Genomic DNA, 27,916 nt, shown 5'->3' with positions numbered 1-27,916 from the left:
CAGAAGTGAAGAATGAAGGTGTGGTGAACATTGGTGCACTAAGTGGCCTTTATATAGTGAATTTGGATGCATTGGATCATTACAACTAAGGCTACAAGGGTTCCCTGATCATCAACATGTGTCCCTGAGTGCTAGGGGTCGTTTAGGGGGCGCCCATGCCCTTACAATCATGTCTAGAGTCGGTTAAAACACTAAATAGTGCTTTTGTCCGCATTTTCTGTATCTGGGAGGCTGACGCGGCCCGCGTAAAAGTCCTCTTTACTTTTACGCGACCCGCCTGAATCTTTCTGACACGCCCATATCTTCTACTGTCCATGCGGCCTGCGTAAGACCCTTTACATCTTTCACGCGGCCCGCCTGAGACCTAAAAGTAAGATTTTCAAATCTTTTTAATTATTACTGCTGGCCTTTGGATTTACGAAGGGGTAACTTTGCGTTTTGGGCCTTTCTTATTTACGTATAAGGGCTTCGTGACTTTTACCCGTGCTGTTAAGTCCTCGGTTAGTTTATTGCTTCCCGAAAAGTCCTACCTTTCAATGTTTGACGCTTTTAACCCTTCTTAACGAATTTGATCGTAACCTTCTCATATATAACGGAACGTGATGAAATTTATATCGTGCATTCTAGTGAGCATATTTTATCGTTACAAAGCCTCGGGTATACCAAAGGGTCACTCAAAGGTTTAACTTAAACATGTTGACACCTTTGACCCCTGTAGTTTGTAATTCCTCACTTTCCTCCACATTTCATTCCGTATGATCCATAATTCATTCGTTTGAAGGTACGAGCATCATGTAGAGTTACTGTAAAGTATATTTATCCCTTGTTGACGTTTTGAACCCTTGAATTCACATACTTTCTATGCTGGTCAACTTTAGTCCCTCCGTAGCATTTATTACCACGTGCAAACTTATGACACGTGTCAATACATTATAGGACGCAAATTTCGAGGTGTTACAATCGCCGTGACGATCGCCGGTCGTCATGATAGCAGGGAATGGATCACCCAAAATGACCTATTCTACTTGCACGACTTACTTACCGGCCGGGGGGGAGGGGGGGCAACTTGGCGTACAGGTTGGCCGCATATCTCGCCGAGTACGCTTTTAAGCGTACCTCTACCCACATCAGTCGTGGGGCCTTGGTCACCCGTCTGGCGAAACATTTCTTTCGCTTCTTATCCCCGCAGGTGGCAAGTGGTATGACTCTGACACTCCAACTTGACAGGGTTGGGAGGGACACAACCCAATCGACGGGGTTTGGCTCGCGAGGGAGAGGCAGGGCGGCTGGTTTGTGCGTATGGTGTGGGTGAGGGACCCCGTGGAGAAGGAGGCGAGGGTGTAGATCCCAAAACGTATCCGGATCACAGTGGTTGGTTGTTTTAGTCCAAAACACCTATTGATTAAGTGTTTGAGCTATGAAGAGTCAAGAAAGATCAAGAATGAAGATGAAGCTAATGGATTGATGAATACAACTAGTGTTGTATTGAATCCAAACAGTAAGATATAGCAATGAATAACCTTGGAAATCAGATCTAAGCACAATATGAATGTAAACAACACTTGATTCCACCAAGAGCCAAAAGCTTGAATAAGTTACAATGCTTGGGGTATTTATACTAGACTCCTGACTTGCCAGCAAATTTATAAATTTGCTGGAATCTTAACTACACCAAGTCAGGATCACAACTTCTAGATAATTACAAAATAACCCCCTAAACATTCAAAATGCATACAAACTACTATCAAACTAATCCAGCACAAGTACCAACGATCTCATAAGCTCTAACAATATCCCCCCTAGATCGTTGCGTGCTTGTCTTCTCATTCTTCTGTAGTAACCGCTGGATCTTCCGTAGCTTGCTTTTCTGGCTCGGTTGGATTTTCTTTAACAACTATCGTTTCTGGCGGTGCAACAGTCTCCGTTGGTGCTTCCGGAGTTTCCTGATTAATGTTAGCTTCACTTGATGGTTGGTCCTCCTTAGCGGCCTCATATGTGGATGAGGCCGGAGGTGTTGGTGTGGTTTGAGAGGCGGTGGTGGTTGGATCTGCCGTTGAAATAGAGCTTCCTTCCATTGTTTTCTCGTGTTTATTTTTCTTCCGTGCTTCTCTCTTTTTCTGTTCTTTCTCTTTTCGTTTCTCCATTTTGTCTATCACGTCAAGCATATCTCTCTTCAATCTCCAGGCACGCTCCACTGCTCGTTGAAACAACGCTGCCTCTTCAAGATTGGCATTGCCTGCTCCAACGTTAATACGACTTGCATTCAGCATGGTGAGATCTGAGAGCCCGAACTTAAACACGTCCATAGGATCCAGAATTCGAATATCAACATTATCGTTTGACCTGATTACAGCTTCACCGGTTTTGCTATCGTAAAACCATTTCTTGAAATCCTTGAGGGCTACAGGGATTTCTTCTGGAAGCTTGACTCTAGTGACAACTTTAGCAGGGTTGACCACCCACGTCACTTTTCCTTTGCCAGTTACTGGATCGAAAGTAGTTTTTGATACTCGGCGTCTTGGGCGCTGCGGGGCATGATTCGGGAAGTCTCTGTTACATTCTTTTGCAATTATCCTTTCAAAATCCCTTCCAATGCCTCTGTCTTCATGGTTTAGCAGATCTAGACGCCCAAGCTCTCTCAGATCCCACCTTGGGAGAGTGAAGAGATCAAATCCTGTTTCAAAATACTGAATCACTCCACCACGTCTCTTCACTACAAACATGCCTCTGAGATTGTCGTACATCCAACTGATGATTTTCTCAGTTGCCTCAGATTTTTCGACTCTTATCACTTGATGAAGATCAGGAAGCTTTTCTCGTTCCTTTTTAAACCATTCGGGGTGCTCGGGAGCAAATGTTTTGCCGTCTTCTTGCTCGTACAGGACTTCATCCTCGAGCCCCCATTCAATAAAGGTCGGTGGCATGACTTCCCGATCCACCTCCTCTTCTTCACTTTCATTCCCTTCTGATACTTTGTCAACAGATTCTAATCTCCTTTTCTTTACTTCAGCCTCCTTTTCTTTGCGAGCTGTTTCTTCCTGAATGAAAGCATCAAAGTCGAAAATTTCATCGAATGTAAACATCGGCTCGATTTTCGTCTTTTCACATATCCCCCGCATCATCCTGTAGAGTTTCTCCAAGCCAGCTTGCTGAAATCTGATAAATTTGGCTTGCTTGGCCATGTATGCCGTCATATCCTTGTTCTTCTTCCTCTGATCTTTTAGTTTTTCTCTCAGGATGTTTGTATCATTAACTTGATTCTTTAATAAACAAATTTCTTTCGCCACGGAAGGCCCGGTGTCTTTGATCAATCGGTCATACAAATCTTGAAAGGGACGGAGCCTTTGTGGAACAACAGGTGGCTTTGAGATTCTTGTGGGTTTGACTGGAGATACCTTTGATGGGCCTTGACCTGCTTGTGCCTCATATGGATCAATAAGAATTTCGTCAACGAAATCATTGAGAGTTTGAGTTTCTTCAGGAACTATTTCGGGCATCTCAGAAGAAGATATTTCTTTACGCTTCAGACTTTTCTCTCTTTTCTCTTTCTCCTGCATTGCATGAATGGCTTTTAGATCTTGAATGTGTTGACGATGCTCTTCAGTATCTGCTGCCCTGGTTGCTGAGCTCATGAGACGTTCATAACCTCCCGTTGTCTTTTTCTTCTTTGGGGGTTCTCCTTCAGCAGGGTGTTTGTCTTTTCTTTTTCCTTTGCTTCTTTCTTCTTTGGCAGCTGCTTCGGCCTGAGCCTGTGCAGTTTTCTGCTGTTTAGCTTTGACACCCTCTTTGTATTTCTGATATGCTGCTTTGACGATTGGTAGTCTTTCAGCTCTATACATCCAATCGTGCAGCAAAACCCATTCGTTGGTTTTTATTTCTGTGTACTGTCTGCTTGTGGGCACGTGAAACTTGTAGGTATTTCCGTCATTTGGGAGGTCTTTGTGTTGATCATTAATGAGCATTTGAATAAATCTCGGGTACATTGCCCACGTTGCTCCATTTGCATTCTCTCGCATATAATTGAATATTAGGCTCGAGAGATTGAATTTTTGATTGATACATAAGCTCAGCATGGCTGCAGACCACTCCAGATTCAAACTGTCAAATCCGCCTTTTCGATGAGCTAGGCTCATCGAAATCACGTGAACAATAAACCTCCAATCCCGGGTGAGACCACCCCTCTTGATTTCTTTCTTGTTTCTGAAATCTCCAGCGTATCCCATTCCTCTAAAACCGTCAAGAATATCATCTTGACTAAGACTTTGCGGATCTTCACTGTTGTCTTGAAACCTTAGAACTTGACGAATCCTGTCTTCTGTTACTTCCACTCTCTTGTTACGAACAGTTGAGACTATCCCTGGTTTGTTGTTGATGGATTCCAGCTTCACGTTTTGCCAGAAGTCTTGAATGTGTATTGGGTAGACTGCAACTGAGGTCTCCACCGCGTATCCGATCCTGCTGTTACGTACCCATCTGGTTACGTCTTCAAAATCAGTAGGCACTGCATCGAGATCTATGCTTTGATTATGCTTGAGTGTTTTATCCCATTCCAGAACTTTCACCATGCTACACAGAAAACGAGGCAAGTTAGAATACGTAGTTACCAGATAAACTATGCACAGAATGGAATTTACAAAGGATATGTACAATTATAATAATTAACAAAAAAATAAAAATAAAAAAAATCAACATTTTGATAATTTCGCTGCCAGGTCAGAGAGTTTCATCGCTGCCGGATCAAGGAATTTCATCGCCGATACGTGTTGCCGAGATCAGGTATTGGATCAGTCAGCGATGAACGAGCATCGCTGACTTCGCCAACAAAACTGACCCCGATAACTCTCGTTAACTTCGCTATGTTCGCTGGGGATCAGACATGATTTCAAGGTTAACATCGCTGGCGAACATGGCGAAGACAACATTTCCTTTCCGGTAATGGTCTACCAGCGAAGGTATCGATCTAAATCGCTAACCGAGCGAATTAGATCGTTCGCTGGTCGCTCGAACTCGCGTTCGAGACTTTTGGTTATCCCTTACCTAATTTCGCTGACTTCGCCGTCATCATATTAATTTCGCTGCATTCAAATTTTTCTTATAAAACCCTTTTCAAAACCCTTACCTGTTCATATTCAAACAATCCCCTTTTTACCGATTTGCCTAATCTAAACATTTTGACATCGAAGGATATCGGAATAGACATCGATAAGAACCTGAACATGATTAAAGATATCTAACATTCCAATAAACAAACTTTCAATCAACGATTCAAACCCCAATGCAAAAACCCAATAACAAACATAATCACTAACCCAAGAATTATACGATTAATAAAGGCTGTGACACCGATTCAACTAAGAGCACTGATTGACTGGGTTTGAAACGTACCTTGAAATCTTTGATTGAAAGGAACCTTGTGTTGATGATGATAAGCAGATTGAGTATAAAGAAATGAAGAAGAGGGTATGCCGGCGATGAAAGGGTGATGAAGTGAAAATTTGAAAGTTTAACAGTTGTAAAAAAAAAATATTGTACATATGTACGGTTAAAGATAACCAGCGAACTTGTAAGTTCGTTGGTATCTTAAATTCGCCGCCTTTGTTGCTTTGTCAAACAGTTTTTGATTTCGCGTGTTGATTTCAAACTTTCTCGAAAAACGTGCCCATTTTTGTTTAAAACCTTGTTTATTTCAGAATATTCACAGTAATGCTAAAATTTGGGCCATTTTGACTCCGAACTTCAAATTTCTTGCTTTGCGAGGATTCATTTAACTCAGAATTTTCTGAAATGTCTGACACTTACCGAACTTACCTGCAGAGGATCATACTGCCAACACTCGCCACATTCTTTATATATTATTATTATTATATTACTAACCAGGGCACAAGAAAAACTGTCAGTATGTTTGTCCGCTTAAATCCATGCATCCTTCTTTCAACATACCTTCGGAGAGCGTGTTTTATCATGTTTTCGGTAATATTGACAAGTCTTCGATGGCCCCCACACAAGCTATTGAAAATAGAATCATTACGCCCTCGTGAGTCCCACATCATGACATACCCCCGCGATCAAGGTATGCACAAAGATTCCTCATAACGGGTGAGTATATTGGATTCATTCTCTTCAACGATAGAACGGAGATCAGGTCTGTACTTTCGTACAACAGAGATTCCAGGAACTATCGAGGGTTAAGATAGATAGTTCGGCCAACAGGTCAGTACTACCGTACAGCAGAGTTGCCTACTGATCTATCAGAGAATTTGGCCAAAGATGGCACTTATTATGGATTTTGGCCAATAATGGCGCTTATTATACAGGGTTTGGCCCTTTTTTTTAGGCACTTATTAATAAGAGAATATCATAGCGTCTAGGTCAGTACCACCGTACAGCAGAAGAGCAGCTATGATATCCTCCGAACGAAATACCAATATAAAGACCCGAAATCTCAGACTTTGGCAATCTGTCAACGCAAGATTCAAGACCATTAAGCCATATGCCGCAACGTGTTACCCACTGAGATACGTAATGCCTGAGAAAAGCCAGAATTCTTGTGTAGACATTATGTTTGGCTCCCTAACAGCAGTTTACTCGTCGGTGTTGCTGAATCTACCGACACGTCGTTGCTTGGTACCCTGATTTTATATTGTATTCTGTTCAAAGAAATGACAAAGTGTTAGCAATTTTCTATCACTTCCTCTACCGGGAGTCTGACATAAGCATTTGTTTAGGGATTTTCTGAATATCCCCCCTTAAAATTTTTTATTTTCGTGAGTCCATTTGCCCGAAAATAAAATTTTAACCAGAAAATCTTTTTGGTGGGCGACGTCTTTCAATACTAGTTTTATTTTCAACCAGCAAAAACTTTATTACATTTCTTTTAATTAAAAGTTTTTTTTTTTTATCAACACAAGATTCATTTCCAGTCAAGGAAATTAACCATTTCTAACCAGGTTACCAACTGGTTAAAACGAGTTTTGTCAAACGCTTTCGTGAAGATGTCGGCTCGTTGCTGTGTGGTATCCACCGGCACCACTTGAATGTATCCCTTTTCATAAGCATCTCGAATTGCGTGAATGCGAATTTCGATGTGCTTGGTTCTTGAGTGGTGCACGGGATTCTTCACAATTCCCAGACACGCTTCATTGTCGATGAATATCGGAGTCTTCATGATGTTGATTCCGTAATCCAGCAACTGATTTTGTATCCAAAGGACTTGTGAACAGCAACTGTATGCCGCAGTGTATTCCGCTTGAGCTGTTGACGTGGATACTGTTGTTTGCTTCTTGCTTTGCCATGAAATCAACCGGTTTCCCAGAAATTGACATCCTCCTGATACGGACCTGCGATCTACTTTGCAACCTGCATGATCACTGTCAGAATATGCAATCAAATCAAAATTACTATCTTTAGGATACCAAAGCCCTAGTTTTGGAGTTCCTTTGAGATAGCGGAAGATGCGCTTTACTGCAATTTCATGGGATTCCTTGGGATTTGTTTGGAACCGAGCATAAAGACAAACTGCCCACATGATGTCAGGTCTGCTGGCTGTCAAGTACATCAAAGAACCGATCATTGAGCGATAGAAGGATTTGTTTACTAGCTTTCCCTGAGGATCTAGAGTGAGTTCTGTTTGCGAGGCGAATGGCGTGCTTGCAACTTTGCAGTCATTCATGTTGTACTTCGAGAGAATGTCCCGAATGTATTTAGCCTGATGAATCAGAATTCCGTCCTCCTTTTGCTTCACTTCTAATCCCAAGAAGAAATTCAGCTCTCCCATCATGCTCATCTCGAATTTTGCTTTCATGATTGTTTCGAACTCTCTGCACAGAGCCTCATTGGTTGACCCGAAGATAATATCATCCACGTAGATCTGGACTAACATAACATCTTCCCCTATCTTCTTGGTGAAGAGAGTCATGTCAATCGTTCCTCTGGTATAACCACATTCCAGCAAGTATGTGGACAGAGTCTCGTACCATGCGCGTGGAGCTTGATGAAGGCCATAAAGTGCTTTATCCAATTTAAAGTAACGGCCTGGAAAGTGAGGATCCTCGAACCCTGGAGGCTGACATACGTAAACTTCCTCCTTGACTTTTCCGTACAGAAACGCACTTTTGACATCCATTTGAAAGACCTTGAAGTTTCTATAAGAGGCGTACGCTAGGAATATTCTGATTGCCTCCAATCGTGCGACTGGAGCAAAGACCTCTTCGTAGTCAATCCCTTCTTCTTGTCGAAAACCCTGCACCACCAATCGAGCCTTGTTCTTGATAACCACCCCACGATCATCCATCTTGTTTCGAAAGACCCATTTAGTACCAATAGGAAACTTTCCTTTAGGTAGATCTACAAGTTCCCATACTTTGAGCTTCCTGAATTGAGATAATTCTTCTTGCATTGCCTGAACCCAGCTGGAGTCTTGAATAGCGTCTTCGATGTCACGTGGAACTGATTGTGATAGAAAAGCTGCGAAGAGACCTTTGTTGATGCTTGCTGACTGCCCGCGAGTACGTACTCCTTCTTCTACTGCGCCGATGACATTTTCAAGAGGATGATCTCTATTTGTCTTGTATCCTGCATTTGTCAGAGATTCAATTTACTGCGGAAGGTTGGTGAAGTGTTCGTCGACATAAATTATTGGTGGATCATCTTCTTGAGTTGGTTCATTCACATTCGCCTGTGAAGAAGAAGCACCATTGTCTTGGGTGTTCTCAGGCGAAGTGTCACCATTTGTTTCATTTACAGCCAGAATCGGATCAGCAGATGATGGAGATAAGCGGGTGGTAAAAGGAGTCAAACCGATGTCAGACGAGTCAAACAGAGGTTCAACTTGAGTGTCTTCGACTGGCTCAGGGTCTGACGCAATCTCCGGAATTTCAAAGTTATTGAAGATCACACTCACATCATAGAACCAGTCAGGAGTGCTGCCAGTGTTGGTGTAATTTCCTTCTTGAAAGTCCACGTAGTACGATTCAATCACCATCTTTGTTCGTTTGTTGTAAACACGGTAAGCCTTTTGTGTGGATGAATACCCCATAAAGTAGCAGATATCACCCACTGCTTCAAACTTGACGAGATTTTCTTGAGTGTTCAACAGAGTGCACGAACATCCGAATGGCCTGAAGAAATCTATAAGTGGCTTTCTTTTGAAGAGAAGCTCGTATGCTGTCTTTCCATGAGGTTTCACGATGAGCACCCTGTTCAGAACGTAGCATGCAGTATTAACTGCTTCAGCCCAGAAGATAATTGGAAGCTTGGAGTCCACCAGCATGGTTCTTGCAGCTTCAATCAGCGTTCTATTTTTGCGTTCAGCAACTCCATTTTGTTGGGGAGTTCTGGCTGCACTGTATTGAAGATGAATTCCTTTTTCTGCACAGAATGATATGAAAGTCTGATTTTTGAATTCAGACCCGTTGTCGCTTCTTATAGAGTTCACTTTCAGCTTGATCACGTTCTCTATCAGGGGAATGAATGATTTTAACACTTCAGCAGTCTCGCTTTTTGCTTCAAGAAAATATACCCACGAGAATCGAGAGTAATCATCTGTTACAACCAAACAATAAGAGCTTTTAGCAAGACTTTTAACACTGATAGGACCGAAAAGATCCATGTGCAACAATTGAAGTGGTGCAGAAATCGTGTTCACTGCTTTGGACTTGTGTGGTTTCTTATGCTGCTTTCCCTGGGCGCATGCAATACATTTTTCAGAAAATGGAAATTCTTTGATTGGAAGACCTCTAACTAAGTTCATTTTAGATAGTTTATTCATATTTTTGAAGTTAACATGCCCCAGTCGTCTATGCCAAAGCAGTGACTCCGATTCTGACGCTTTAGAAATTAAGCATGTCAAGTTGTCATTTGTCTTGGCGTTTTTCATGTTGAGCACATATGTGTTGTTCTGTCTTGGAGCAGTGAGCATGATCATTTCTGCAGGAACAACATAACCGGGCTTCAGGAACAAGCATTCCATGTCATTGAACAGCACCGAGATCCCTTTATCACACACTTGAGAAACGCTCATGAGATTATAGCACAGCTCAGGAACATAGTTGACATTTTCCAGCGTGAGGGCTTCGGACACTACATCTCCTACTCCAACAATCTTTCCTCCCTTTTCATCGCCAGCAAAAGACACGAAGTCACCATCAATAAAGCGGAAGTTTTTCAGTAGTTCCTTCAATCCAGTCATGTGTCTTGAACATCCGCTGTCTACGTGCCAGATGTATTCCATGAGCATTTGAAGCCATTTCTGGAGTTTATTCTGACGTACACAAATACACAAATATACAGGTTAGTTTGATTTAGGAACCCAGATCTGTTTGATTTCAAATTTATCGTGGTTTTGACCCACTTTGACCTCTTTTTGTTTCCAAAGATACGCAATTGAATCAACCAGATTTTTAACAGATTTCTTAAGATAATTTAGTTGCTGCGTGACGTTTGTAATAAAATCATGCTCTGGTTTAGGAAACTTTTTGGTTTTACAATGTTTCGCTGTATGTCCTAAATGACCACAGCGAAAACATCTTTTATGTCTGGGTCTTTTGGTGTGAGAAGATGATGTATGTGATGAGAGTCTTGAGCTTTCTGCTTTCTTCATTTTCTTGTCCACTCTGCTTTCATCTTCGGGATATTCTTCATCACTGTCTGAATCGAGTGAGCTTTCAGACGTGTTGTCCTCGCTTGAATTTTGTTCTTCACTTGCTTCACAACTTGAATATTCGAAGCTTTCAACACTAGTTGCTTGATCTTCAGTTGAGGTTTCTGAATGCGAACTTTCTGATGTCTGTTCGTCTTCTGTGGTAATGTCGCTTGAATCTACATTATCTTGATCTTCAGTAACATTCTTTTCCGATTCTGTCATACCTGTTCTGGAAGGAATAAATTCAGGAATTTCCTTTGTAAGGAATTTTCCAAAACTATTCCTTTTTAATTCTGGCACAAATACAGGAGATTCACAAGCAACATTATCATCACAACACGCATAATTCAAATCATGACATTCAGACACATAAGGTTCATGATTACGGGTCTCAAATGTAGGCACATGGCCTTTACAGTCATCCACAGATTTAGTTTTAGGCACTTGGCCATTACAGTCATCCAACCTACTTAAACTATTACATTCATCCTTAGCATTGTTTTTAGAACAATTCCAGACGAACCAGTTAACGGTGGAATAACTGTCGCCTGAATAACCAATTCCTATTTTTGACCCTCCGCAGTCTCCATGGAATCTGCATTGCTTTTAGAGCAGTTAGCAGTTGTCTCATTTTCATAAAATTCATTTTGTTCAACTGAGGCCTTTTCATTTATGAGATCATTTTCGGGATGAGGAGTAGGCATAGGCACGTAGTTTTTGCTGTGAGGTGGAAAGAAAAGTTTTCTTTCATTTCCGTGCCTATCCTTATAACCAATCCCATCTTTCACAAACGTTGGTCGTTGGCAATTTTTGATGTCAGTAAAGGCCTTTTGACTGACATTCCATTTGTCTATTATAATTTGAAGTTTGTTCTTTTCATTTAAAGCTTTTTCTAATCTTTCTGTAAGATCATTAATGATAAAATCTTTTCTAAACACAAATTCTTTAAGGGTTTGCATTTCAGCCAAAGTTGAGTTCAACTTTCTCTGATATGCAGCCTCATTCTGTTTAAGCTCGTTGTTAATTTTTAAAGCTTTGTCTTTTTGCCTTTCAAACTCCAGGTTTAAGAATTTATAATGTGCCACGACATCAACGCATGCTTCAGAGCATAATTTTTCTTTAAAACTGAGTGGAATACTATTTACCAAGTCCTTGTCAGCCTTTTCTTTTGATGAATCTGCTTTCATGGCTGTAGCTTGAACTTTATCCTTCCCTTTCTCAGATGTCTCTTTAGCAGCATCCTTTTCAGCTTGATCACCAGGCTTCACTGAAGAAAGAATACTTTTCAATCCCTTGTCAGCATCATTGTCTCCAGTTGGGATTCTTGTTGTTTGCTTCTCAAACTGCCTAGCGGATGACTCACCCGTGATCTTGGCCATCAGGGCTTTGTTGACTTGCTCCTTTGCTTCAGTGATCTCTTCACTCCAATCATAGTCTTCAACAACTAAAGCCTTTGGCGTGCTGGGAGATGCATTGTTTTTGTTCTCTTCAACAGTGATTTGTTTAACAGCAGGAGTAGTTTCACTGTTTCCTTCTTTCAACAACGGACAATCGCGCTTGAAGTGTCCTAGATTCTTGCAGTTGTAGCACCTCAGCTTAGATTTGTCAAAGCCAGCTTTTCCAAGACCCAATCGCTTGCCTGTCTTGTCTTGAAATTTCTTTAACCTCAGAGTGATCATGGCCATTTGCCATTTCAGATCCATTTCTTCCATATCATCTGGATCAACCTGATACATGTCTTCAGCAGTAAACATCTCCTTCTTCAGTTCCCCAGACATTAGGGCTTCGTAGCTGCTCAGAAATGTGTTGAAGAGTGCCACATTTTCAGTGGATACTTTCAACGCTTGAGTATCAACAGTGATAGTCTTCTCAACAAGTTGTGGAGCTTTAGATGCGCTTGCGGAAGCGTTTGCGTAGATTAAGTCAGAAGCTTGTGGAGTGATGCCCCCTGAAGCGAGGAATGCCACATTCTTCAATCCAGCTGAAGGTTGAGTTGCCTTAGGTTGATATCCAGCAGTGTTCATCTCTCTCTTGTTAACATCCATTTCAAAGGCTCTTAGGGTGTTGATCAGATCTGACAGAGTGACAGGATTAGGATTGTTGAGAAAATCCTTCTTGATCATCATACATTGCAGGCTCCATTCCTTGGGGAGCGAATCAAGCAGCTTCTTTATTGCAACGCGATTGGTAACAGGATTTCCTGCCTTCTTCATTTTGGTCATCATGTTTAGGAAGCGACTAATGTGATCAGACAAACTTTCTCCACGGACTCCGCAAAACATGTCGTATTGCTTCTGCACCATATCTCCCTTGCTTTCGATCAGTTCTTCATTTCCCTCATAGAACTCGATCAATGCATTCCAGAGTGCATTTGGAGTTCGGTGTTCTTCAAACATGTTGCAGTCGTTTGTTGATAAGGCCATGGTTAGAGCAGCGTGTGCACGACGATCACGTTGAATGAGAGCCTTGTCTTCGTCAGTGAAGGTAGTAGCATCATTGTTAGCAACCACTGCATCTCCTCTAACTACCGTCGGAATGTGAGGTCCAGCAGTAACAGAGAGCCACAGATTGTAATCCGTGTACTCGAAGAACGATTGAATGCGAGTTTTCCAAGTGCTAAAGTCTTCCGCTCCTTTCAACTTTGGTGGGCGAGTGGTGGTTCCAGTTTCAAGTTCCGCTTGAGCAATTGGACTTAGTTGATTTAGCGACATTTTTCCTTGATTTTGACAAACGTGAGCTGAACAGACTTAAATTCGCCAACAGGAGCTTAAATTCGCCAATGAACAATATCGATCAACGATCTTCGCTAGCTGGTTCGCTGACCTTCGCTGGTAAGATATGTGATCCTGCACGAGCGATCAACTTATCTTCGCTGACAAAACAGACACAAACAGCGGTTAGGTTAATTTCGCCGGTAACCGTGATAGGAACACTGTGGTTCGCTAGCACGGTTCTCGAAGTCGCCTTCGATAATTTCGCTTAAGGGACAAATGGTGCTATTTCGCTGATGATCAGCAATTTCGCTCGAACAATGGTCGGCGAACTTGATGATTATGCGACAAAACACTCAGCGATTCGAATTATTTCGCTATATTCAACGCTGAGTTCGCTATATTCAAGAAATAAATTCGCTGTGTTCAAATATTCTTCGCTGTATTCAAATTAATTTCGCTGACCAGAGGGTTTAACACGAACTAAAACCCTCTAATCACTCAAAAACAGCCCAAAAACCATGTTTTGATGCACCAAAATGACTAAAATAACTCCCTAATCAAGTATTAACAACAACCTATCGATTAAACACACCAAATCAATCCATTTTAAGCCCAAAAATTTGAAAAACCTTTAAACTTTGAAAAACCTTCAAAACAATGAAAAATCTCAACAAGAACACAACAACCAAGAGCACAAAGGCTCTGATACCAAATTGTAGATCCCAAAACGTATCCGGATCACAGTGGTTGGTTGTTTTAGTCCAAAACACCTATTGATTAAGTGTTTGAGCTATGAAGAGTCAAGAAAGATCAAGAATGAAGATGAAGCTAATGGATTGATGAATACAACTAGTGTTGTATTGAATCCAAACAGTAAGATATAGCAATGAATAACCTTGGAAATCAGATCTAAGCACAATATGAATGTAAACAACACTTGATTCCACCAAGAGCCAAAAGCTTGAATAAGTTACAATGCTTGGGGTATTTATACTAGACTCCTGACTTGCCAGCAAATTTATAAATTTGCTGGAATCTTAACTACACCAAGTCAGGATCACAACTTCTAGATAATTACAAAATAACCCCCTAAACATTCAAAATGCATACAAACTACTATCAAACTAATCCAGCACAAGTACCAACGATCTCATAAGCTCTAACAGAGGGGGAGGGAGGCGATGGAAAGGGAAGCGATGGAGAGGGAGGCGAGGGCGAGGGAGAGGGAGGCGATCATACTGTCAATCGATCACAGGTAGCTGCGGAGGATTTACAGGGTGATCGCCCGTACGTTCGACGGAGCGTGAGACAACGTGTTATGCCTCCACCGAGGGTGGAGGAGAGAGTCGTTCAGGTGGAGGAGAAACTCGTTCAGGTCGAGTCGAGACTTGGTCAGGTCGAGTCGGATGTAGCTGCAGTCAGAAGGGATTTAGCTGCAGTGAGAGGGGATGTACAGTGGATGGTCGAGGTGATTGTGGCTATGCATTCTGGCGTGTCCCTACCTCCACGAGCTGGCGCTGCACCACCACCACCGCCGTAGCTGCTTATTGTAATTTTTTTTTGTTATTTTACGTTTGAAACATTGTAAAAATTTATATTTTTGTTTGTTTTAGATGTAAAACATTCTAAATATTAATCTTATGTTTAGATGTTAAGTTATTTGTTTAATAATTGTTGTCGTAGTTTATCATAATCATATCACATATTTATCGTTTTACAAAGTGGAAACTTATTAAACATTATAAATACGTTTAACTACAAACTCGTAACATAATCCGATATATACAATACTATTTTAAAATTTACAAAACTTATTAAACGGTTTCCCGATTACAACAAAAAAATAACTTTTCTATACACATTTATCGTTTTACAAAGTGGAAACTTATTAAACATAATAAATACGTTTAACTACAAACTCGTAACATAATCCGACATATACAACACTATTTTAAAATTTACAAAATTTATTAAATGGTTTCCCGATTGCAACAAAAAATAAACTTTTCTATACGGGCCGTATAACATTATAAGGCCTATATACAGATTTTAAAACTATTCGAAACAAAATTATGCAAATATGTATACGGCCCGTATATAACTATACGTCCCCTATACATATAAAAACAAAAAAAAACATTCCACCGTATTAAATTCTGCACATAAATATTCTATATGGCCCGTATACAAATAGGAATATGAAAATAAGATTTTGGGGTGTGGAAATAGAACACCCGTTTTTATGTTTCGAATCCGTCGAGAAGCGTAGATGGTAACTACAGTTGAAAATAAAGGTTGTTGCTTGGTTGACTAAACAATTTTACCCTTCTCCGCCTTCTCTCAGGGCGCCGATAACTGATTTTGCCCAGGTGAGCTTGCCCCTTTAACTGTCGTTTTTGCATTGTTTGATTTTAGTAGTTATAGGATTTTGATTTTAGTTGATGGAAGCTTTCTTTGATTTTCATAGTTCAATTGCTCTAGAATTTTAATTTCTATGTATACCGATGGGTGCATATGATTGTTAATTTGCTCTATCCTTTGAAGTCTATGATTCTAACAAGTCAACCCAAATATTTGTTGCAGTTATGGCCCATGAATATTATAATTATAGGCTCAACATACTTTTCAGATACAAGATTATATGAACACTTTGATATTTTTTTTTTTTTTTTAATTTGATGGTTAGAATTTATATAAGTTTATCTTAATTTCAGTTGAATATATACAAAAAGTTTGCAAATTGGCTATCAAGTATACTAATCTTCAGACTGGCTTAATGTTTATGATCATTTGATCCATTAAACAATGACAGATCTAATTAGTTTAATTTGCATCTGTCTATGCTCACGCACAGCAACGCGTGCGTTAACGCAGCGTCTCATCTCTTGAACGACCCAAACCGACCCGAGTCTGTCGCTGAAGAAGCTCTAGGCGTTGAATAATGATGTTGGTGGTGATGGTGTTGTGGGTTTTGGTCTCTGCGTCGTCGTCGGTATACTCAAACGAGGAGTACGGAAGGCAGGTGTTAACCGCAGCGAAAGAAGACAAAAACTGGTTGGTTTCAATCCGTCGGAAACTCCACGAGCACCCGGAACTCTGCTTCCAAGAACACAACACCAGCGCCCTTATTCGCTCTGAACTCGAAAACCTCGGCATTTCTTACACGTACCCACTTGCGCGCACTGGTTTTGTCGCTCAGATTGGCACCGGATCTCCTCCCGTTGTAGCCCTTCGCGCTGACATGGATGCCCTCCCGTTGCAGGAGCTTGTTCAATGGGAGCATAAGAGTAAACATGACGGTCTTATGCATGGCTGCGGTCACGATGCTCACACCACCATGCTTCTTGGTGCCGCTAAGTTACTTAATCAAAGAAAGGACAATCTCAAGGTATGTTTCCACAAATATAATAGAAAGTGAAACATTAACGATATGTTAAAATATGGGTCGAAGAAGGTGTTAAAATATGTCTAGTTTAACATAAGGTGCCTCAGTTTCACATAATGTTTGTATGTACTCTGCAAACAACAAGAGGATGCTAGTTTTTTTTTTTTTTTTTTTTTTTTTTTTTTTTTTTTTTTTTTTTTTTTAACAAAACATGATTTACATAACTACCCCATCCAATGAGTCACCAACATATATATTATTTTTATACAAGGGAACTGTTCGACTGATATTCCAGCCTGCCGAAGAAGGAGGTGCGGGTGCATCATATATGATAAACGAAGGTGCACTTGGTGGTGCGGAGGCTATATTTGGAATGCATGTTGATTTTACGATTCCCACAGGAACCATTGCCAGCCTTTCGGGACCAATGTTGGCTGCCGTATGCTTCTTTGTGGCTCGTATAGAAGGTAAAGGTGGTCATGCTGCTGAACCCCATATCAATGTGGACCCTATACTTGCTGCGTCGGCTACTGTTTTGGCCTTGCAACAACTCATCTCCAGAGAACTAGATCCTCTTCAAAGTCAAGTATGTTTTTTTTTTCTTAACGCGTCGAACGGTGAACAGAAATGTAGCTTAAAAGGGTAACTAGTCAAATGGGTCGAAAGTCTTATAATCATATTCGATACTTTGATAATTTATAAAGTAAAGTACACGTATGGTTCCTGTGGTTTACCAACATTTTGGATTTGGTAGCTTTCCGAAAGTACACAGATGATCCATGTGGTTTGCACTTTGTAACGCTGTAACGCATTTAGTCCCCAACTTTCTCCAAAACTACATGGATGGTCCCTGTGGTTTGCACTTTGTAACGCATTTAGTCCCTAACTTGGACATGCTAAAACCTATAGATTTGTTGGCCGGGGACTGAATGTGTTATAAAGTGCAAACCACAGGGACCATCCGTGTACTTTTGAAAAGCTAGGGACCAAATCCAAAATTTTGGTCAACCATAGGGACCGTGTACTTTACTCTAACTTATAATGAGTATTTCTCTTGTGTTACACAAATCTTTCAATTTAATGCTATCGTTTTAAATTGAGTCTAGGTGCTATCAGTTACGTATGTTAAGGGCGGTGAGGCATTGAATGTTATTCCAGCGTATGTTGAATTAGGGGGAACACTCAGGAGTTTGACAACCGAAGGCTTGCAACGTCTTCAGCAAAGGGTGAAAGAGGTATTTCTGCTTACCAATTGTCTACCTTATATATTTTCTATTTCTATATGACATGCCGTGTATAAATATGATCTTGACTCTTAGTATAGAAAGTTCGGTTTTTCTCAAAGTTTTAAGAGTAAAATGCCCTTTTCGTCCCTAAGGTTTGGCCAGTTTTGCGACTTTCGTCCAAAGGTTTGTTTTTCCGCATCTGGACCCAAAAGGTTTAAAATCTTGCCATTTTCATTCGGCTTGTTAACTTCATCCATTTTTCTCGGTTAGGGGTATTTTTGTCTTTTCTGTTAACTTAAAGGGCAATTCGCTCTTTTTCACTTTATGTACAAGCATTTAGCATAATGCACGTGTCCTTAAGTGAAAAAGACCGAATTGCCCTTTAAGTTAACAAAAAAGACGAAAATACCCCTGACTTAACGGAGAAAAATGGATGGAGTTCACGAGCTGGATGAAAATGGCAAGATTTCAAACCTTTTGGATCTAAATGCAGAAAAACAAACCTTTGGACGAAAGTCGCAAAATTGACCAAACCTCAGGGTCGAAAATGGCATTTGACTCAAGTTTTAATGGATTTTGGTTTGTGGTTTTGGTCAGGTGGTTGAAGGACAGGCAGCTGTTCATAGATGTAAAGCTTCGGTTGACATGAAAGAAGACGAATTTCCCCTTTATCCAGCCACTGTGAATGACGAAAGGTTAACAAGCCATGTAGACCGAGTGGGTTCAATGTTACTTGGTCCGCATGGAGTGAAGGCGGCTAAGAAGGTGATGGCCGGTGAGGATTTTGCGTTCTATCAGGAAGTCATCCCTGGAGTTATGTTTGGAATCGGAATACGGAATGAAGTTGTCGGCTCAATTCACTCCCCACACTCGCCTTATTTCTTTCTTGATGAAGATGTTCTTCCCATTGGAGCTGCGTTACATACGAGCATTGCGGAGTTGTATCTCATGGAACATCAGCCTCCTCCACTTGTGAAATAAAAGTAGGAGAATGTAAATTATAGTAAAAGGTTTAAATACAAAGGGTTGTTAATGTACAAAGTATTTATTATTAACCATTTGTTTTAAAGAATTTTAACTCATTTAAGATCTTTCAAAATTCATGATAGTTTGTTGGTTTACTTAGATATCGGGTTGTTAAATGAATTAGCTGATCCGAGCCTGCTCAAATTTATACTAGTGTGCTCGGCTTGGTTTAGACTCTTGTTAGCGAGACACAAGTTTAGCTTGTACTCCCTCTTTGTTTGAGATCTGTCTCATTTTACTCGAGACTCGTTTCTCTCCACTTTTGCTCGTGTCTAAAATCCAAATGGTCTAGCTGTTATGTGGTTCAAGTCGGTTACTGAACTTGTTGGTTCAACCTTCAGCGGTTTGACTGATGCATAGGGGGCTTGGTTTTTAAAACCATGGTTGCAGAAACCATAAACGCTACCTTCTTGTTAGTCTCCTTAAAAAATGAGAAAACCTTGAAATCCAACAATAATGACTTTTAACTAGTTTATATATTTTTCCCTTAACTTGTAGTTTCAGATGCTTAATAGAAACGACACACGAGATATATAAAATTTGGAGTAGAATATTGACATGTTGTCTGGGTGGTGTAGTCGGTTATCACGCTAGTCTCACACACTAGAGGTCCCCGGTTCGAACCCGGGCTCAGACATTTTTTTTTTGTTTTTTGTGGAAAACAAATTTCCTGAATGTTTATTTGTTTGTATGACCTTAGAAACCAAATCCTTATTTTATTATTGTTTATATCATATCAAAGTTTGCAACTGGCTAGGTCCCATTTGATAACCACAGTAATTATATACTAAATTAAATTTTAAAAATTAATCGAGCCAGTTAACAACTTGTTTACAAATCAAGCGAACTTTTTTCCAACTTTTTAGCGGTTTTTTTCCAGCTAAGAGCTAGTTACACAACCCTATTGCATGGGGATGCCTCCGCTCCATCCGATGTAACCATTCCACCTCCTCCCCAAAGGATTTTCACTACCCTACCCGAACGACCATCGGGTATGTCTAGTGAAACGGCATAAATGATCCATCTTATAGCATGCTTCATTGGTTAGTGGATGAACATGTTGGACCTAACTATCTTACGACGAGCAAGGATCATCGGATACCATCATAACTACATAACCCCAAGGAGACTATATATTAATTATCAACTTTTGAATGTGAGTAATAGTTACTATTCAAATTTTTGCACCTTTCACCCTATATTTGTGTTTTTTTACAACTTTGCCAAATAACATTCTTCATTTGTTACCTCTAACATTTTTTCACTTTCAGTGTTGGTTCCATAAACTTTACATCTTTTACAAAATTGTTGTTTTACGTTTCAGTTTAAATTTTGCGAGTTAACACGCTTCAACACGCATGTGTGGTTTTTGCGTTATTTTTTCAGTTTAAGGGCTTCGTTGCAATGCGCGGGTCCTATGTCGACTTAGTTATTCTTTTCCATGTTTTACGTTTCGATCTAAATTTTGTGACTTAATATGCTACAACGCACGTGTATGGTTTATGTTTTTATGTTTATTTTTTTGTTCCGTTTAACAATCACATTGCAAAGCAGTAATTATACATACTATATACATATATCATTAACAAACTATAGGGCATATATGTGTTATACTCAATGCTTTGGTAGTTTTCAAAAAGTAAGTTTGATATTACACTTTTAACCCAAATATATTATATATCTGACCTTTTATTTTTAACCCAAAAGTTTTCATCTTTTGCAATTTAACCTCACAACTTTTTTACTTTTAACTTTGGCCCCCCACACTTTTCATACTTCGTAGATTTTTTGTTTTACGTTTCTTTTTAAATTTTGCGAGTTAACACGACGTAACATGCGTGTGTGGTTCAACGTTTTTACGTTTCGTTTTACGCTTCGTACTAGATTTTGCGAGTTAACACGGCTCAACGTGTGTGTGGTTCAACGTTTTTACGTCGTCAGTTAATTTCCCGATTGACAGATCCGTTATAACGTGCGGGGTCCTAAATTGTCTTAGTTATTATTTTCTATGTTTTATATTGCAGTCTAGTTTCTTCGCATTAACACACCGTAACTTCAGTATTAGTTGTCGCTGACGATGGTATGTATGGTATTGGTGCTATTTAACACAGTTTTACGCCCCCTCCGAATCGCGACTGGTTGTAAATCTAGTTTTAAAAAAATATAATAAAGTTTAGTTCAGCCGTTTGGTACTTCCGTAGTCTCTAGCAAAAACCCTACACAAGATTTTCAGATAGCAAACTTGGTGAATTCAATGGCGGAAATACTTCAACCGGTTCAAGTTCTATACTGTGGTGTTTGCAGTTTACCCGCCGAGTACTGTGAATTTGGTGCCGATTTCGAAAAATGCAAACCCTGGTTGATCCGAAACGCACCTCAACTTTATCCCGATCTCATTCAAGGTATTCAAATTTATATTTTTTAATTGAATAAATGCTTTTTAATCATATGTTCAGTTTATGTGATAAATTAATTTTTTTTAAACAATTCAGAATCAAATTCGAAGGTCACTGATGGAATTTCAGATCAATTACAATCGTCTTCGATCACTAATGGCACTGAACCTTCAGGTATTATACTAATATTAAATTTAAAGTAGCATACTTGTGTTGTACAGCTTATACATATACTAGATAGGGTTTTGAATTTTTTTTGAGTTGATTATAGTTTATATTTAGGATGCAGAGTTTTAATTCATGAATGTTAGCATACTAATTTCCTTGGCAAATTGGTTATTAATATTCCAAATTATTTTTTGAGTTGATTATAGTTTATATTTTGTACTTAGGGTCAGTGGCGGATCTAGGATTCGCGCCAAGCAGTAACGTTTTATAAATAAGCGGTAACGAAATCGAAAAGCGTCAATTTTTTTCAAAATTTACACTAATTTTACACTACCGCCGGAGCGCCAAGCCGTAGCGGAGGCTACCCCTTATATCTATGTACATCCGCCCCTGCTTAGGGTATGTTTAGCACGTAGCTTTTAGGAGCTTCTAGCTTTTAAGCTTTTAAGAAAAAACTTCTACTCAATAAAAAGTCTTGTTTGGTTGACGGAGCTTGAAGCTTTTGGTTGAACACTCCTACTAGTAGCATTTAGAAGGAGCTACAAGCTTTTAGGGAAAAATGACTATTTTAACATCTAAAGATAATGAACTATTTAATGCACAAACTTTTTAAAATTTTAGTTATGTCTATTTTGGTCATTTTATACATTTTATTAAAAGCTCCAGCTACCCTGCTAAACACTAAATATATCTAAAAAGCTACAGCTACCAGCTAACAGCTTTCAGCCACCAGCTACCAGCTTCCAGCCACCAGCTACTTTTGCCAAACATACCCTTAGTGTAGTGCCTTAAATGGAACTGAAATAACGCGTAGGACCATTTTTGTGTGTAAAAAGTTTTAAATATGATTATCGGTAACACTGAAACTGTCACGAACATCCGGTTTTTGACGCAAATCTAGGTCGACTCTTTCTTTATATTATTATTGATAGAAAACCACACCAAAATCAAAATACAATGACCCTAACCGTCTATTTATGCTAAACAAGAAAAACTCCTAAGTCCTAACACTCTGCTAACAAATATGAAACAAAACAAACTAAATTAGTAAACCAAATCTTGTTTTTTACGAAACATATCTTAACTCTCTTCAAAAAGTATTTCCCCTTTCTTCCTTTTGATTTATCTTTTCTCTTCTTTGTATATCGAACCATTCAGCCCCTGTACTTTCTTTGTTTAACTAACTAACTAACCCTTTCTCGCATGAGTAGTTCTTGAGTGGTTCTCCGGTTAGTTACTTGTTCTCGGATGGCTCCATCCACCTTTTCAAGTGTGGCCATAAGAAAAACCACTAAAGAGATGACTTCGAGACTAAATATAATATAATGGTTTGATAAGCCGCGTTGCGCGGGTGTACTGGATGTAGTGAAAGATCATTTGTGGCCTTATGCCAAAGTACTATTGAGAATTAGACAGGAACCAATGCATAGTCCAATATATTTTGCTTCAATCCCGTGCCTACTCAAAATTGCATCTGTCAGCTTCCCTCATTATTTGGCATGTTTGCCTTTTTTACTTGATCTTTTAAGCTTCTTCCCTTTCCATTTTGTCAAGTACATAAAACCAACTTTAAATATCTTGATTGACGTAAATGTAAACTCATGATTAATGTTTTACACAAAAGCACCTGTTTGTTTGTAAATATGACTTACTATTCATACCAAGTGCAATTGACATGCTACCATACTTTCTATGGAAAGCACGAGTATTTCTAGAGCAAAATTGGTTTTAAGCTCTTATTTTAGAGTGGATTTGGTCAAATTGTTAAAATAGGTTAAAAGTTACCCAAACTGTATTCGAATTTTTCCGACCCTATTCTCTTTACTTAAAATAATGATATTATTATTTGATAATGTAATTGGTCAACTGCATGTTCATACTCCAGGTTCTTCTGCACCCAAAGAGCCGGTAAAACGACTTCCCGGTGGAAAGACAAAAAAGAAGGTACAAAATAGACAAATAAAAAAAATAACAAAAAGTTACAGTGTAAAGTTTTATGTATATTATATCAATCAAACTTGGATATATTGCGTAGGAGAAACAAGAAGTTATAATCGAGAAAGTGACCCGCAACAAGCGTAAATCTATCACCACCCTCAAAGGTCTCGACCTTTTCGGTAAGTTTAATACACTACATTCATGTTATTTTGATTTTCCAGTTTTCTCGGATACTAAAAACCAATTCCAGGTGTTAAATTGAGTGATGCTTCAAAGAAACTTGGAAAGAAATTTGCAACTGGTGCATCTGTTGTAAAGGTACTTATTGTGGCTGTATATACATTTAAGAATTTTTTTAGAGTAAAATGTCATTTTCGTCCCTGAGGTTTGGCCAGTTTTGTCACTTTCGTCCAAAGGTTTGTTTTCGCATCTGGATGCAAAAGGTTTAGAATCTTGCCATTTTCACCCGGCTCATTAACTCCATCCGTTTTTTCTCCGTTAATTCAGGGGTATTTTCGTCTTTATTGTTAACCTAAAGGGCGATTCGGTGTTTTAAATACTTGTACATTATGCTAAATGCTTGTACATAAAGTGAAAAAGACAGAATTGCCCATTAAGTTAACAAAAGAGAGAGATAGAAATACCCCTGACTTAACGGCGAAAAATGGACGAAGTTAACGAGTCGGGTGAAAATGGCAAAATTTTAAATCTTCTGGATCCAAATGTTGAAAAACAAACATTTGGACGAAAGTTGCAAAACTGGCCAAACCTCAGGGACGAAAATGGCATTTTATTAAAAAATTCATTTATTTATTGATTGAAATTTCTTATATGTGTCTGTGTATCTCTTCTCAGGGTCCAACTGAGAAAGATCAAATCGATGTACAAGGAGATATAGCATATGATATCGTGGAATTCATTACAGATACGTGGCCTGATGTAATTACACAACCTCTTTTATCTTATCTTGATCTTGATGGAAACTAAATGAGTGTTTGGGATTTTGCTTATTTAAACAATTTATTTGCATAGCCCGTTTCTTAAAAGCAATAAACATTCGAGTGTTGGGATCTGTTTTTCATAAGTCGTTCGTTTTCAAACGCGTTATTCTCGGTAAATCACAAGTTTACCCTTGTGAAATAAGTTTTTAGTAAACTTGATTTTCTTCTGCTTATAAAAATAAGCTGTTTAAATAAGCAATCCCAATAATTTTGACCCGTTTGGCCTATTTTTTTAACTAAATAATTTAAATATGCACATTTAACTCATTGGAGATTGTGGCAGAATTGACCCATTTTCCTGTTTTCTTAACTACATATCTTAAGCATGCTCATTTAACTCGGAGAATATAAGCAAATTGACCCTTTTTGAGTAAATTACAAAAATCGTCCTTTATGTATGTCACTTATTGCAAACTGTGTCCTTTGTCTTCAATAATTACAGAAAACGTACTCGATATTTGCAAACCCTTACAAGTTATGTCCTTTAGCCTTAACTCAGTTAATTTTTGTGGTTAAATCTGAACAAATGGACCCCACATGAGGGTATTTTTGTGGTTAAATCTGACCTAATGGACCCCACATGAGAGTAAAATGACCAAATTACCCTCATGTGGGGTCCATTTGGTCAGATTAACCGCAAAAATTAACTGAGTTAGGGCTAAAGGACGTAACTTGCAAGGGTTTGCAAACATCGAGTACGTTTTCTGTAATTATTGAAGACAAAGGACACAGTTTGCAATAAGTGACATACATAAAGGACGATTTTTGTTATTTACTCATTTTGAAGTAAACTGGTCAAAAATGCCGCTTCTGTAAATCACAAAAACATGTTGCAGAAGCTAAATCTGCTGCAAAAATGTATTTTGCAGGTTCCGGAAACTGCGATTTATTTTATTGAAGATGGAAAAAAGGTCCCTGCTGTGTGACTTCCAGAAATTGAATTATATTTAATATTTGTAATATGATTTTGGCTACAAATCAAGTTTGAATTTGAGAGTTTATATTAATTTATGTTAAAAATATATAGATTCTCCAGAGCCATATCCATTAAGATTCAGTTTTATCTTTTAAGGTCAAACATCTGTGTCACAGTTTGAGTTTTTGTTAGTCTCCCAGTGCTATATTCGTGACCCATGCCCCACAAAATATTTGAAAGATTTTCCAACTTGCTTAAAACTAGGGGTGAGAATTTGACCCATGCAGCTCGGCTCGTAGCTCGCTCGAAAAAAAAACTAGCTTAAAAATCTAAAATCTCCATTTGAAACGACCTGAGTCGAGCGGGCTCATTTTGTAACCGAGCCGAGCTCGAGCCATTCTCGGCTCGTTGGCTCGTTCTTAGGCTCGTTTAACTTCAAGCTAGTGCTCGAGCCAAGCTGAGCTGCCTCGTCTAGCTCGAACCCTTTACAGCCTTGGTGAGAATAGGTGGTTAGGTTTGATTATGGGTCAAAACCAAACCTATAACCAGTGCTTCGTCTTCGGTTTTTAGATTTTTATAACTGAATGGTTAAATTTTTCGATTATAGGGCTAGCCGGCTCGGTTAATCTCCTTGTTCATCGAATAAACGAGGGTTTTGGGTCTGGGTCAATTAAGGCATGTTTTAGTTAATTAACACAGTTGGGTTTTGGGTCAAATAAAAGCAACTAAGGCTGATAATTTACAAGGGAGAAAGATTATACCTGATATGTTATTTATAAAAAAAAGTTGCAACTTTTTGTAACATTATATATTATTTATATTTATAGAAAATTAAGAAGATATAACACTTGGTTTCTTCTAGTGGTGGCCTAGTTAAAAAAAAATTTCAATCGATCACATGGATTTTCAATTAGTTTGGTTATTTTAGTTTTGTTTTTTTTCATATTTAAAATTGTTTAAATCGATACAACAGCGCGATTAGTTTTTTTTTTTTTTGAAGGACCAAAGAATAAATATTATTCAAAGAAAATAACGCGATTACATGAAATCGCTATTTAAGATTGTTTAAATCTATACAACAGCGCGATTAGTTTTTTTTTTTTTTTTTTTTTTTGAAGGACCAAAGAATAAATTTCATTCAAAGAAAATAACGCGATTACATGAAATCGCTATTTAAGATTGTTGAAATCTATACAACAGCACGATTAATTTTTTTTGAAGGACCAAAGAATAAATTTCATTCAAAGAAAATAACGCGATTACATGAAATCGCTATTTAAGATTGTTGAAATCTATACAACAGCGCGATTAGTTTTTTTTTTTTTTTTTGAAGGACCAAAGAATAAATTTCATTCAAAGAAAATAACGCGATTACATGAAATCGCTATTTAAGATTGTTGAAATCTATAGGATCTTCAAGGATCTTGACGTAACTACCATCCATCTTTATCATGTTTATTGTGTAACTACAGTTCCGTTAAATAAATGGGAAATGCATGACAAATATTTATTTTATATGTTTTTATAGAGTATAGAACCATTGAAGTCTAGTCAATGCAATTATAGAAGATGATTTTTCCAAATATCCCAAGACTTAATTGTCTACTCACATGCTCATGTATCTTCCTTAGATTCTCATATAATGAAAGCTAAGAATGAATTAGACTTTTGACTTTCATCTATGTGTAATTATAGTCCATTGCTCTTTAAACTTTGCTTTAGAATTACCTAATTGATAAATTACATAAGATTTTGTTGTTTTCCTGATCAAGCATATTAGATATCTTAAAATGTTAGCTTCCGGTTTTGAAAATTATGATTATAACATAAATCAGGACCTGTACAAACTTTTAATATAAACTTTTGAGTTGTTTCAGGCTACAGTATTATTTTCAACATGTCTAGCGTTTTTTACCGGCTAACTCACACACCATGGGGAAAGACACAATTTCTCCACACTTTGATACCGCTAGGCTACAAGCCCTGACACGAGACTCTTAGATATGAAGCAAGGAAAAAAATTCATGACCTTATATTGTAGTACAAATGTTGATTTTGAAACACAGTAAGAATGCATTTTTAGCTTGAAATATATAACACTACTTTACATTTATGTATGTCCAATAGTATATAACAAGAAGAGTACAAATGGATATACATTACTATATATATATATATATATATATATATATATATATATATATATATATATATTTTATATTCGATATGTCGTAATTATTAGTACTATGCGTGTGATTGACGATTTTACAATATTCGCCTTTTTGAGAAATCAAGAAAGATACCCATCAACTAAGAGCCATCAAGATTTTCCTTTGATCTCTTTGTTGTTTACTTTTATTCACGAGTCGAGTAAGAATATCAATTTAACTCCTAGTTCATTGTTTCTTCAAGCATAGAAAATCTCATCTAAACTAATACAAGAGTAAACCATTAACATATATACCTAGCAATTTGTTTGTTGAATTTTTGTTGTTTAGGTAAGGATA

General features: G+C 38.5%; 2 protein-coding genes and 1 non-coding gene across 3 annotated transcripts; all 3 read left to right on the top strand.

Annotated features, from left to right (window-relative positions):
• The first annotated feature begins 15,586 nt into the window (after positions 1-15,586).
• Positions 15,587-19,072, top strand: LOC110928462 (IAA-amino acid hydrolase ILR1-like 5). The gene is made up of 5 exons (XM_022171486.2): positions 15,587-15,722; positions 16,208-16,741; positions 17,010-17,324; positions 17,845-17,973; positions 18,562-19,072. Exons 2-5 carry the CDS (start codon positions 16,295-16,297, stop codon positions 18,943-18,945), a joined length of 1,275 nt encoding a protein of 424 aa, XP_022027178.1. The 5' UTR covers positions 15,587-15,722; positions 16,208-16,294; the 3' UTR covers positions 18,946-19,072.
• Positions 19,073-19,553: 481 nt separating this feature from the next.
• TRNAV-CAC lies at positions 19,554-19,627 on the top strand. The gene has a single exon. It is a non-coding gene; the product is annotated as a tRNA-Val (tRNA).
• A 1,541-nt stretch (positions 19,628-21,168) lies between these two features.
• Positions 21,169-25,534, top strand: LOC110928461 (translation machinery-associated protein 22). The gene is made up of 7 exons (XM_022171485.2): positions 21,169-21,392; positions 21,483-21,560; positions 23,440-23,498; positions 23,590-23,671; positions 23,743-23,810; positions 24,348-24,431; positions 25,363-25,534. The coding sequence occupies exons 1-7, from the start codon at positions 21,245-21,247 to the stop codon at positions 25,417-25,419; spliced, it is 576 nt and encodes a 191-aa protein (XP_022027177.1). The 5' UTR covers positions 21,169-21,244; the 3' UTR covers positions 25,420-25,534.
• Positions 25,535-27,916: the final 2,382 nt, after the last annotated feature.

The sequence above is a fragment of the Helianthus annuus genome, chromosome 3 (genome assembly GCF_002127325.2).
Source record: "Helianthus annuus cultivar XRQ/B chromosome 3, HanXRQr2.0-SUNRISE, whole genome shotgun sequence".
NCBI classification, from domain to species: domain Eukaryota; kingdom Viridiplantae; phylum Streptophyta; class Magnoliopsida; order Asterales; family Asteraceae; genus Helianthus; species Helianthus annuus.
This window is presented reverse-complemented; position numbering and strand designations above follow the sequence as displayed.

What these genes read in the sequence shown, in the direction of transcription:
- LOC110928461 (XM_022171485.2), top strand. Translation starts at nt 21,245, where the DNA reads ATGGCGGAAATACTTCAACCGGTTCAAGTTCTATACTGTGGTGTTTGC. An exon ending in GTGGAAAGACAAAAAAGAAG is followed by an intron (nt 23,499 to 23,589) that starts GTACAAAATAGA and finishes TATATTGCGTAG; the next exon opens with GAGAAACAAGAAGTTATAAT. An exon ending in TTACAGATACGTGGCCTGAT is followed by an intron (nt 24,432 to 25,362) that starts GTAATTACACAA and finishes TGTATTTTGCAG; the next exon opens with GTTCCGGAAACTGCGATTTA.
- LOC110928462 (XM_022171486.2), top strand. Translation starts at nt 16,295, where the DNA reads ATGATGTTGGTGGTGATGGTGTTGTGGGTTTTGGTCTCTGCGTCGTCG. An exon ending in AAAGAAAGGACAATCTCAAG is followed by an intron (nt 16,742 to 17,009) that starts GTATGTTTCCAC and finishes TTTTTATACAAG; the next exon opens with GGAACTGTTCGACTGATATT. An exon ending in TTCAGCAAAGGGTGAAAGAG is followed by an intron (nt 17,974 to 18,561) that starts GTATTTCTGCTT and finishes GGTTTTGGTCAG; the next exon opens with GTGGTTGAAGGACAGGCAGC.